This window comes from Cetorhinus maximus, chromosome 5 (genome assembly GCF_964194155.1).
Source record: "Cetorhinus maximus chromosome 5, sCetMax3.hap1.1, whole genome shotgun sequence".
NCBI classification, from domain to species: Eukaryota; Metazoa; Chordata; class Chondrichthyes; order Lamniformes; family Cetorhinidae; genus Cetorhinus; species Cetorhinus maximus.
The window spans coordinates 121,736,800-121,750,061 of record NC_135883.1 but is presented as its reverse complement, the minus strand read 5'-3'; the positions used below and the strand labels follow the sequence as shown (position 1 = coordinate 121,750,061).

Sequence of the window (13,262 nt, the reverse complement as noted above, 5' to 3'; positions counted from 1 at the left end):
GAGATAGAGCTGAGTTTAATTGTGACATTGATATTGAAAAGTCAGCTTCTGGTGAACAAATAATACTGTAACATTAATTTTAGGTACAAAATCACCTATTACATGAAATTCAAAATCCGATGTAATGTACTCAATGATTGTACCCCCTTGGTATGGTAGCACCTTCATCAACCAGCACAGCACCTCCATTTCAGATTCAAAGTATTCAATCGAAAAAATAGATTGATGATTTAGATTAGATTTGATCATTAAACTTTTTCCACAACAACCCCCTGGTAGGTTTGTCACAGACTGAAGATACATTATGCAGGCAGATTGACACCACTATATTTATTTGTTGGGGTTGATTTTAAATCATCCTGCCCATCAGGAACAGGGTTGGGAAGCCTTTAGAGTATCAATTTGACTTACTGCCCCCTCCTCGCTTTAACCATGTTGACTGCCATTTCAACTGCAGGCTTCATTAATGTGGCTGAGGTGCCTGCCACAAGCAGGCAGGTGCCCCATGAATGCTATGCCAATCAGTATCCAATAATGTAGTTAGGACCTTGAAGCCCTTGCCCAGTAGCCAACCTACTGAATAAAATCTCATGGGTGTGACCTCAGGCACTGACTGACAGTGCTATTTAAAGGAGCACTCATAGGGCTTTGTGTCCTCTTGGGTTTAATGAACTTCGAATACATTTTGGAATTTGGAGGTTGCTTGGTTTTTTATTTCAGCCTACTCGCCCTAACTAAGCTTTCACGGCTTATCATGGGAGCGATTTTTGCATCACTTCTTTGGATGGAAGAACAGTTGAAGGAAGATGAGGAGCAGCAGCCTCAAAAAATCAGGACAAGCAGCAAGTGGATCTGTTACTAAACATGTGGGTGGGGCAAGGGGGTGGTCGGTGAATGCTCTCAGAAGACCTCATCCAATCCAACCCAACCCACAGGGCCAAGAATCTGAGATACATGAGGCTCCCCAGTGCTAAAACACAAGTGTGCAATAGATTCTACAGGCCTTGATTTATTTGATTGTGCCATTCCATAATGAGATTCTGGAGAAGGCAAAAAAGCAGAGGCTGCCTTGAAATAAATGAAGATACCTCCCCCTATTATTACACTCATGACATGCCTCACACCACTTTCCCATGCCTGTGTGCCTCTCCTTTGCCCGCAGTCTCATATCTGACTCCCACTCGTATGCAGCAGACCACTTACAGGTGGGTTCGCTTTGCTGCCCACTCCCCCCACCCATCTTTGGAAAATGGCCAGGGCATTAGAGCTGGGGAACTGGGACACAGGCCAGGGACACAAACTACTTCCCTGGCCAGCTTCTATTCCTGGCCCCAGTGAGGGCTAAAAATCAAACCCCATATCTTAGTGAGCCTTCTCCATTATAATGGATGATGGAATAAAAAGAATTAGATGATAATCTTGGAGGTGTCAATAATGATGGAAATCTAGGTTTGGTTCCTTTTCTCCCAATTAATCAATCCATGTCTGTTTGGGGTGAAAATCCATCAGTTTAGCCAATTTTTATATGATATGGTAACAAGAACGCTGGCTAGATAGATGTTTTGCAAAAACATATCTAACTACAGTGCATTTCACATACATCCTGGAAGGCGTTTGGCTAAGTGGCAAAGAGGGCTTAAGTATTTCCTTAGACAAGCCCAGAGTGGAGCGAGAATACACTGAACAAGCGCATGGTGCATATGACTTATATGACTTACAGCTTTCTATCTCCAGGGAACAGGTCTGTGTGTCAAGGGGGAAGCGGCTGAAATCCATGTTGCACATCGCTGTTACCGTAACCCTGCAAATCAAACAGATTACCTGTTATGTTGTCCGGTACCTGTCAAAGTGACACATTGAATAAAGATCCTGCTCTGACCACCACTGCAAAGTAAACATCAATCTAGTGTTCCAATAGGTTTATCTGACCTCTTCATATCTGCAGGATGGAAATGATTGGACCTTTCCTTTGATTTCTGGCGCCATAATTCCCAAGGGTCTGTGGGGGATCGCAATAGCCAAAAAGGTTAAAGTGACTTCCTCCTAAAACAGGAAACCATGCCCGGAGAGATATTCCTAATCCCTAGCAACTCAAGACTGGGTATCCATGAGGCGGTGTGGGCCATCAGCAGCAGCAGAATTGTACTCAAACATAATCTGTAACCTCATGGCCTGGCATATCCTCCATTCTGCCATTACCATCAAGCCAGGGGATCAGCCCTGGTTCAATGAAGAGTGCAGGAGGGCATGCCAGGAGCAGCACCAGGCATACCTAAAAATGAGGTGTCAAGCTGGTGAAACTATAACACAGGACTACTTGTGTGCCAAAAAGCATAAGCAGCAAGTGATAGACAGAGCTAAGCGATCCCACAAGCAACGGATCAGATCTAAGCTCTGCAGTCCTGCCACATCCAGTCGTGAATGGTGGTGGACAATTAAACAACTCACTGGAAGAGGTGGCTCCACAAATATCCCCATCCTCAGTGATGGGGGAGCCCAGCACATCAGTGCAAAAGATAAGGCTGAAGCATTTGCTACAATCTTCAGCCAAAAGTACCGAGTGGATGATCCATATCGGCCTCCTCCGGAGGTCCCCAGCATCACAGGTGCCAGTTTTCGGCCAATTCGATTCACTCCACGTGATATCAAGAAACGGCTGAAGGCACTGCATACTTGCAAAGGCTATGGGCCCTGACAACATTCCGGCAATAGTACTGAAGACTCTGGTTCAATGAAGAGTGCAGGAGGGCATGCCAGGAGCAGCACCAGGCATATCTAAAAATGAGGTGTCAACCATGCAGTTCCAGTACAGCTACAACACTGGCATCTACCTGGCTATGTGGAAAATTGCCCAGGTATGTCTTGTACACAAAAAGCAGGACAAATCCAGTCTACTCTCAATCGTCAGTAAAGTAATGGAAGGGGTCATCAACAGTGCATCAAGCAGCACTTGCTTAGCAATAACCTGCCCATTGACGCCCAGTTTGGGTTCCGACAGAGCCACTCAGCTCCTGACCTCATTACAGCCTTGGTTCAAACATGGACAAAAGAGCTGAGCTCCTGAGGTGAGGTGAACGTGACTGCCCTTGACATCAAGGCTGCATTTGACCGAATATAGCATCAAGGAGCCCTGGCAAAACTAGAGTCAATGGGAATCAGGGGGAAAGCTCTGCACTGATTGGAGTCATACCTAGTACAAAGGAAGATGGTTGTGGTTGTTGGAGGTCAATCATTTCAGTTCCAGGACATCACTGCAGGAGTTCCTCAGGGTAGTGTCCTATGCCCAACCATCTTCAGCTGCTTCATAAATGACCTTCCTTTCATCATAAGGTCAGAAGTGGGGATGTTTGCTGAGGAATGCACAATGTTCAGCACCATTCGCAACTCCTTAGATACTGAAGCAGTCCATGTCCAAATGCAGCAAGACCTGGACAATATCCAGGCTTGGGCTAACAAGTAGCAAGTAACATTTGTGCCACACAAGTGCCAGGCAATGACCATCTCCAGCAGGAGAGAATCTAACCATCGCCCCTTGACGTTCAATAGCATTAACATCACTGAATCCCCCACTATCAACATCCTGGGAGGTTACCATTGACCACAAACTGAACTTTTACTAACCATATAAATACTGTGGCTAAGAGTGCAGGTCAGAGGCTAGGAATCCTGCAATGAGTAACTCACCTCCTGACTCCCCAAAGCCTGGCCACCATCTACAAGGCACAAGTCAGGAGTGTGATGGAATACTCCCCACTTGCCTGGATGAGTACAGCTCCCACAACACTCAAGAAGCTGGACACCATCCAGGACAAAGCAGTCCACTTGATTGGCACCACATCCCCAAACATTCACTCCCTCCACCATTGATGCACAGTAGCAGCAGTGTGTACCATCTACAAGATGCACTGCAGGGATTCACCAAGGTTCCTTAGACAGCACCTTCCAAACCCACGACCACTACCATCTAGTAGATTTTCTGGAGAAGAAACAGTGCAGGACCTACACTTACCTTATACTGTACAGCACATTTCCATCAGTCCTCTCGCAATTTTTAAAAATTATTCATTCACGGGATGTGGGCTTCACTGGCTGGGCCAGCATTTATTGTCCATCCTTAGTTGCCCTTGAGAAGGTGGTAGTGAGCTGCCTTCTTGAACCGCTGCGGTTCACGTGGTGTAGGTACACCCACAGTGCTGTTAGGAAGGGAGTTCCAGGATTTTGACCCACACCAGTGAAGGAACGGCGATATATTTCCAAGTCAGGATGGTGAGTGACTTGGTGGGGAACTTCCAGGTGGTCATGTTCCCATCTATCTGCTGCCCTTGTCCTTCTGATGGTAGTGGAATAAGGATGTCTTACTGCAGCTGTACAGAGCCTTGGTGAGAGAAAACCTGGAGGGTTGTGGGCAATTTTGGTCTTCTTACCTAAGAAAGGATATACTTGCCATAGAGGGAGTCCAGCAAAGGTTCACCAGACTGACTCCTGGGATGACAGGATTGTCGTACGAGCAGAGATTGGGTTGACAAGACCTATATTCACTGGAGTTTAGAAGAATGAGAAGGGATCTCATTGAAATGTATAAAATTCTGACAGGGCTGGACAGACTGGATGCAGGGATGATGTTTCCTCTGGCTAGGGGGAGGCCTAGAACAAGGGGTCACAATCTCAGGATAGGGGGTAGACCATTTAAGACTGAGATGAGGATAAATTTTGTCACTCAGAGGCTGGTGAACCTGTGGAATTCTCTACCACAGAAGGCTGTGGAGGCCAAGTCACTGAATATATTTAAGAAGGAAATAGGTAGATTTCTGGACTCTAAAGGCGTCAAGGGGTATGGGGAGAGCGCGGGAGTACAGTGTTGGGATAGAGGATCAGCCACAATCATACTGAATGGCAGAGCAGGCTCGAAGGGCTAAATGACCTACTCCTGCTCTTATTTTCTATGTTTCTATGAATATCTAATAGCAAAAATATTTTGAAAACCTTAGTTTGGGACCAGGTATCACAACCAATGAGTATATTGTCATTGTCTTTCCTCAGGGAACACAGATATAACCAATTCACATTGGTGGGTTGAAAGCTGTCTTTGCTAGCTATAGGAGTCCTAAATGAGTTTGCTTAGCCTCAACCCAGTTCTCAGTGGACATTGCTTCTCAGCACAAAACTACATTAATTGGCAAACGCACTCAGAGAAGCTGCAAGGATGACTGGTATGGGAAATGGAAAATATAACAGGGGTTACTCTAATATGGTAGAAGTCCTAGTAGATTTTCTGGAGAAGAAACAGTGCAGGACCTACACTTACCTTATACTATACAGCACATTTCCATCAGGAAAGATGCGTAACATTATGTTATCTGTGGTTGTGTCATGGATAAACGACCTTTTCGAGTGAACAAAAAACACGTCAGGTGCCCAAATCTTTTTGACGAGCCTGCCATCAAATGTCATACTTCTGTTGGTGGTGCTGGGAAATGAAAGCCGCTCATCTTTCCAGTAATTGCGCAAATATAGAGTCATTGTGAAATCCTGCAGAAAACAGAAATCAAGGACTGAATTCTCAAGCTCATCACATACAACAGCGAGGTAGGGCAATGTTACAATGAGCTTATGGTCTTCTAGTATATCAACTATGCTTTGTGCATTCCGATAAAGGTAATATCACACAGAAGGTCTAGACTTAACCACCCTTACATGGTATGTTATTTAGATACATTTAACCTCACAATGCACAGGCTTTTACAAACCAAGTTTAGCATCACCAGAGTTTTTCTTATTCTCGGTCATACTCTTTTAACCTTTGGACCGCACTACTCTATCAGATGTCGGCTTTCACTTAGGCTTCTCATTTTAAAACTAATCCATGGGCAGAATTTTACACTTTGTGGGCGGATGTGTGCCCGACCCGATTGGGCTTAAAACAGCACGAGGAGGCGTTGGGCAAGTATCCCGCTATTGCACGCTATTTTCAGGTTGGCGGGCGTGCGCAGGGGTTGGAGCCATGCCCGCCATCAATTAAAAGGCCACTTAAGGCCACTAAAATCTCAATTAATCCCGATTTTACGTTGCCTGTGTGATTTTGCGCTCGTCGCATGGGCCAAACGGGCAAGCGGGCAGCCCACATTTTGCAAAACCTCATCCAAGGGCAGGATAAAAAGGGTCAGTAGCATTGCCATTGTGAGTAGTGAGGAGTTTAGGAGATAGCTTACTGCTGGTTACTTATTTGAACTTGGCAGCTTCATCTCAGTTCTGAACTTCATTCTTAGCATTTGCAGGCTTCATTTCAGGACTCATTGGTGTCTCCAAGGCCCCGGAGGATTTTGACCATGTGGACCTTCCAGGTATCAGACAGCCTTCTGTAACCCTGGTAACGGAGATTGTGCTCTCCGCTGGAGGCATCTCCTCTGAGGAGGAAGGGAGGGGCAGAAGGGAGAGGAGGCCAGGTGTCCTAATGCAGCTTCCAGGGGAGGGACCTGTGGGAGGAGAGGCGCAGGCACAAGGGGCACAGGGCCAGCAGGTAGTCCAAGGCAGAAGGGGCTGCAGAAGACACCACTATCCTGCTGCCAGGGTTTACAGGCGGCGATGCAGCTACCTCAATATGTTTGAGATGCAATGCCAAAGGAGGCTCCGCCTCTCCAGGGAAACAGTGATCTCCATTTGTCAGATGATTGGGCCTGAGATCACCTTCAACTGTGTGGGTGAAAACCCCATGCCAGTGGCTCTGAAGGTCAGTATGGCCCTCAACTTATATGCCTCCAGCTCTTGCCAGGGGTCAGTGGGGAATCTGTGTGGAGTGTCCCAATCAGCTGTCCACAGTTGTGTTGAGCTGGTGACAGAAGCTCTGTTCAGGTGGGTAATGACATTTATTCATTTCTGTATGGACGAGGCTAATTGGGCTGAGCGAGCTGGAGGCTTTGCAACGATTGCTGGGTTCCCCCGTGTCCAGGGTGCAATAGACTGCACACATGTGGCCATCAAGGCGCCAGCGGGTGAGCCGGGAGCCTTCGTCAACAGGAAGGGATTCCATTCCATGAACGTGCAGATAGTGTGTGATCACAGGATGCAGATTCTGCAAGTCTGTGCAAGGTACCCAGGCAGCTCCCATGAAGCGTAAGTCCTGAGACACTCCCAGGTGCCGAGGCTATTCCGAGGTGTTCCAGCCCGACTGGATGGTTGGCTGCTGGGTGACAAGGGCTATCCCTTGACAAGGTGGCTTATAACGCTTCTCTGCCACTCAAGAACAGAGGCAGAACAGTGGTATAACAGGAGCCATGCCTCCACAAGGGCGGCAATAGAGAGAACCATAGGTCCTCTGAAGATTCGCTTCTGATGCCTGGACTGTTCAGCGGGTGCACTATAATACTCCCCAGAGTGGGTGTCACTGATCATGGTTGCATGCTGTGCTCTCCACAATCTGTCACTGGGAACCCACTGGAGGAAGAGGATCTTGATGCAGCTGACAGGCCACAGAGGATGAATCCAGTGGTGAATCCGAAGAGGAGCAGGGTGAGTAGAACGCTGAGTGAGTGGAGCCAGACCTCTGTATCCTCCAGGGAGGCAGGGACACCAGGGATGCCTTGATCCAACGCTCCTTCAGCTAGGCTGCCAAAGATCTGCTTCCACTTCATGCCAGGGCTGCTGCCTCCATACCAGATGCCTGAAATGACCCTTTCCTATGACCCCAAAGTCCACTCAATGCCTGTGCAATAAAGTTTAGAGCCACTCACGTCCAGCATTACATACTGACATACCCTGCACCAAAAAATAAGGTGAAGCATACTCAGGCCATTATGACAAAAACATAATTTATATAATCTTCACAATCAAAACAAATTAACATAACCATCTCCGGTGTTCATCCCCACACCAGCAAACGTAAACAAAACATTACAGAACAGAAGATCACCTGTAATGTAACCAGTCCCTCTTGTGCTTATGGTGCCTTAAACTTATGTTTGCGAGTGTTATGTCTTGGTGCCCCCCCCAGTCCCTCACTGGCACTGGCATTGGAGCCAGCCTGCTGACTCTGCTGTCTTATTGGCCTTGATGACCTTGGCAGTCGTCTTCTGGCCAGTGGAGCCTGTGCTGGCCCCGCCTGGGAGGGAGCAGTCAATGCCACAGATGGCATCTCCCCAGTCACCGCAGCCTCATCAGATGCCACAGTCACTGGCAGAGGGGCAGAGGAGCTGCTGCCATCATCCAGAGCACCTTAAGAGGAACCCACAGAGATGACAAACAGCTTGTGCGTCAACGTGAGGTTGCTGTGTACTTCCCTGCTCGCCATTGATGTATGGGCACCTTGCTGGGATACTGGGTGCCTCATCAATCTCCCACGTTGGCGCTAACCACCTGAGGTCAGTGCCTGTGTGAGGGCTTGCAGGTCCGAGCGCAACCCCAGGAGCCCCTCATTCTGTCCCTGGAGCTGCCTCTCCATGAGAGTCGCCACTCTCTCAATGGAGGAGCCTGTGCACTTGGCCATGAGGGTCAATGCAGTGCTCATGTTCCACATGGACTCCACAACAGAGACCATGGCATGCAGACCCTTATGGGTCTCCGCCAGATCCTCCCGCACATTCCGCTGGACATCCAGCATCTGACGCCTAATGGACGACTCCAGAGGTTCATCATCTGCCTTCGACTCAGCATCATCCTGGTCTCCAGCAATGCTCCAACTGCTGGCGCCCTGGGCGCTCTCTGCCTCCGCCTGCTCCTCAAGTGAGTGTGACGTGCCCTCACCGCTGTGCTCTGTCATTGTAGCCGAAGATATAAAGCCCACTGAGGTGTTGGTATCTGTGCTGCTGCCTGGTTCAGAGAGGGGGTATGACGCTGGCGCAGCTGAAACTCGTCAGTCCTCTGGTGTCAGGGGTGGCTCTTTGGGGTCCTGCGAATGAGTGCCTGATGGTGAATCTAAGGGAGAACAACGACATGTCATTAGTTTCAGTCATCACCCTGTCACTGTGCATGCCAGGCACCCTGGTGACACAATGGAGATCTGCATCATGGTGCCATTGTCTTTCAATGATCAATGGGGAATCCAGTTTTGAGGCTCCCATCAATGAAGAGACTACACAAGATTGTTTGCAGCATCTGAAACTCTCACCTCTGTGCACTGAACTCTTACCTTCATCTCTTACCAGCCTCTCCACGACCGGCTGACCGAGGTGCGTGGTGCCTCTCCAGCTTCAAGGCATCCTGGTCAAATCTTGTCAGGATTAGGAAGTTTCGGGGACCTCCGCCTGTCCGTGACCTTCAATGTTGTTATCAGCCGTCTTCTCCTAAAAGGACAGAGGAGCATTGATTAGTCCACTCTCTACCTGCAGCACCATTGCAGCCTGGCCAACCCCACCTGAGGAACACCTGGCAGGGCACATCCGAGTTGTGGTCCTCGAGCCACAAGGTACCCAGTCCAAGCAGCCAGGGCTCACCCCCTTGGCCAGCTCCAGTGTCATTGACAGTTGGCACTCAGACTCTAACACCCCTGAGCGCTATAGGGTGACGGCCAACCCTTAACACTTCAACACACTGATCCATGCCAGCACAGCATGCAGCCTTACTGAGCGCAGCAGGTCGTTGAACCTTTGGTGACGCTGCACCCATCTGTGCCACACAACGTCATGGCTGCTGACCTGGGCTGTCACCTCCTCCAAAGCGTCTTTTGTCTGGTGCGGTGGCCTCCTCCTTCCATCTCTGGAGACGAGGGTGTTCCTCCAGGCAGCCATCTCCTCCAAGAGCACAGTGAGGCACTCGCCTAAAAACTGGGGGTGGGGGGCACACGGGGGTATGGCGAGTGCCCACCTGACCTACCCTCCAGCCTGACATCTCCTGCCACAGTTGAAGCTATAGCTTTGGTCTCCAGAATGCAGAAGATATGTTCTTGCCCGGCAGTCTTCAAGGAGCTGCCTGTGCCGTTTTTAAACCGCTCACCAGGTCGCTATTGGACCCAGCGCCTGACAGACCCCCGTCCCCGCCCGGCCCTTCCCGATCATGGGGAAGACGTGTTTTACGCTGGGCGGGCCTTAATTGGCCAGTCAGCATGAACTCGCGGTCGTGGGCCGATCCCAGTCGGGGGCCTGTTTCCCGACCGGTCCCGGGCCCACCAATCACACTCGCCCACCAAGGGTAAAACTCAGGCCCATGATTATTTTGTGTCTTACGAATTATTTCTGAAAGTTGTACTGCTCGAGATATGTTACATAAAAATATAAACATATTTCATTACTTTAAATCGTTGCAATACAATTCAATCGCCCTTCCCGCCCCCAATTCCCACCATTTGGATCCCTCTTTTCACTCTCTGGAAATCATTTGTGATGGAGGCCTCAGGTCTCCATAGGCTTGCTGGTGATACCTTTCTACAAAAAACTCTCAAAACAAAAGAAAGAACTGAATACCTTTTGTATGTTGATCAGTTTACTTTCAGGAATAACCCTGTTCTTAAACATAAGCAGCAGAATATTCACCATGGGAGAATTATATGTGAAGTATGAAATGTGACAGACAGGCCACATGTTTGAGGAAGGATTGATCTGTATGTTTATGTTTTTCAGTTTGACTCGTGCTTCTATATCAGAAGGTTGGGAGTTCAAGCCACACTCCAGAACTAGGGCTGCCATTCCAGCGCAGTGTGTCCTGTGGATGAGATATTATAGCAAGGCCCCATCTGTCTGCTTCAGTGGTTGAAGTAGCTACCAAGGATCCTTTGGCACTGTTTCAAGAGCAAAGAATTATCCTCATGTGCAGGCCAACATTCCTACTACAACCAAGGCCATAAAAAAATAGATTTACTGGCCATTTATCTTATTGCTGTTTGAGGGATTTTCCTGTGTGCACAAGGGCTGCCCATCTTTGACTCAAACAATAGTCACCACACCTCAAAGTAATTACATGCGAAGCACTTAGAGATGTTTCTGGATAATATCATAGGTGCCATACCTTTCTCTTTTTAAAATCAGTTTACGCATGCAGATCAACAAATTCCCAGGGCAAATCCCTGGTTTGCGCTAAATTGGCAGATCTCAGCCAAAGGGATGATGGGAGTACAGTTAATAGAGTTTGGTCCGCACTACAGACATTGCCGTTTCATTCTAACTGTTGAAAAATTAATACTTAGGAGAACAACTTTTTACAATTAAATTGAAAGTCAAAATATTTTAGGCTTTTAGAAAGTGTAACAATTGAAGGAAAATTTCAGCTGGAAGGTGCAGTATCAATTTCAGTGTTTCTAAGACATCAAACAATAGTTTCTACAATCTTTACCACATATTATTGCCAATACATACATGGGCATTCACGTCACTTAGAGTCAGGAGGCCCATCAATATAAGGACCCCCAGAATACAAGGCAGCCAGTTTAGTATCCCCATCATTGATCTTAAGCAAGTCACTGTTATTTCCCCTTGACTAGGAGGGTGGGAAAAATAAGAGAGAAGGTCCTCAACCCCACAGATCTCAGAGCAATTGGCTGAGAACTGAGCTCCATTTGTCATACTCTCTTCAGCTCCAAGTTGTATATTGCTTTGGTAAGCCAGAAGGGAACAAACACAGAAAAGGGAAATCATCAGAACTAATTATACACGCACACGCACGCACATAGTGGTATTGTCACTGGACTGACAATCCAGAGACCCAGGGTAATGCTCTGGGGACCAGGGTTCGAATCCCACCACCATCTGGAATTAGAAGTCTAATGATGACCATTGCCGATTGTCATAAACACCCATCTGGTTCACTAGTGTCCTTTAGGGAAGGAAACCTGCCATCCTTACCTGGTCTGGCCTACATGTGACTCCAGACCCACAGCAATGTGGTTGACTCTTAAAATGCCCTGTAAACAAGGGCAATTAGGGATGGGCAATAAATGCTGCCTAGCCGGTGATAGCCACATCCCAAGAACAAATAAAATAAATATATATATATGCACATATATATGTATGCATACACACATATGTATACAGCATGTATGTATATAGATGTGTATATATATAATATATGTGTGTACATATATAATATATATATATACACATATATATCTACATACACACACACATATATATATATGCACACACAAACACAAAAATCTGGTTGAGCTCCCTGTTTTTGTCTATGAGAGATTATGGCACAGGTATTATAGACACAAGCAGGTAGGTGGGAACAAAGTGCTTTGTGTCTGGTCTAGTGTGATATCCAAAACAAAAATGGTCATTTGGCCCTGAATGTATAAAGTGAAGCTCAAGGCTAAAGGCAAAATACTGCAGATGCTGGAAATCTGAAACAAAAACAAAAAATGCTGGAAAAGCTCAACAGGTCTGACAGCATCTGTGGAGAGAAAGGCAGAGTTAATGATTCGAGTCCGTATGACTCTTCAGAACTAAAGGGAAGTAGAAATATGGTGAAATATATACTGTTTAAGGGGGGTGGGACAGGCGAAGCTGGATAGAAGGCCAGTGATAGGTGGAAGCAAAGGAGAGATTGCGAAAGATGTCACAAACAAAAGGTTAAAGGGGTGTTAATGATGGCAGTACTGGCTAAAGGAGGAGCTAATGGTGACATTAAGAGTAGAAAGCAGAATGTGATACTGGCAGGACCAGGGTGAGCACTTTGGAAAGTGACAGATGGCCCAAGTGGGGGTGGGGGTGGGGTGGGGGAGGGGACGGTGGTTGGAAAAAAGATCGGAAAGGCTAAAAACTGGGGATAAAGCAATGAATAAAAATGGAAATTTTTTAAAAAAATTAATAATAATGAAAATAAGTGGGGGAAAATAAATAAATAAATAAAATACAAATGAATATAGAAAAAAGGGGGGATCAAAAAGGGGTGGGGATGGAGGAGAGAGTTCATGATCTGAAGTTGTTGAACTCAATGTTAAGGCCGGAAGGCTGTTAAGTGCCTAGTTGGAAGATGAGGTGCTGTTCCTTCAGGTTGCGTTGGGCTTCACTGGAACTTTGCAGCAGGCCAAGGATGGACATGTGGGCATGAGAGCAGGGCGGTGTGTTGAAATGACAAGCGACAGGGAGGTCTGGGTCATGCTTATGGACAGACCGAAGGTGTTCTGCAAAGCAGTCACCCAGTCTGCGTTTGGTCTTTCCAATGTAGAGGAGACCACATTGGGAGCAACGAATGCAGTAGACTAAATTGAGGGAAGTGCAAGTGAAGCGCTGCTTCACTTGAAAGGAGTGCTTGGGCCCTTGGACGGTGAAGAGGGGGAACTAAATGGGGCAGGTGTTGCACCTTCTGCGGTTGCATGGGAAGGTGCCGTGGGAGGG

General features: G+C 47.4%; 1 protein-coding gene across 1 annotated transcript in view; it reads right to left on the bottom strand.

Moving 5' to 3' along the window:
• LOC144680896 (gamma-aminobutyric acid receptor subunit rho-2-like) overlaps positions 1-13,262 on the bottom strand; it is a 60,350-nt gene that overhangs the window by 16,859 nt on the left and 30,229 nt on the right. The window contains exons 4-5 of the mRNA XM_078542419.1: positions 5,306-5,529; positions 1,719-1,801 (exon numbers count right to left, since the gene is read on the bottom strand). Of these exons, the coding sequence (XP_078398545.1) occupies positions 1,719-1,801; positions 5,306-5,529 (307 nt within the window). The remainder of the gene's footprint in view (positions 1-1,718; positions 1,802-5,305; positions 5,530-13,262) is intronic.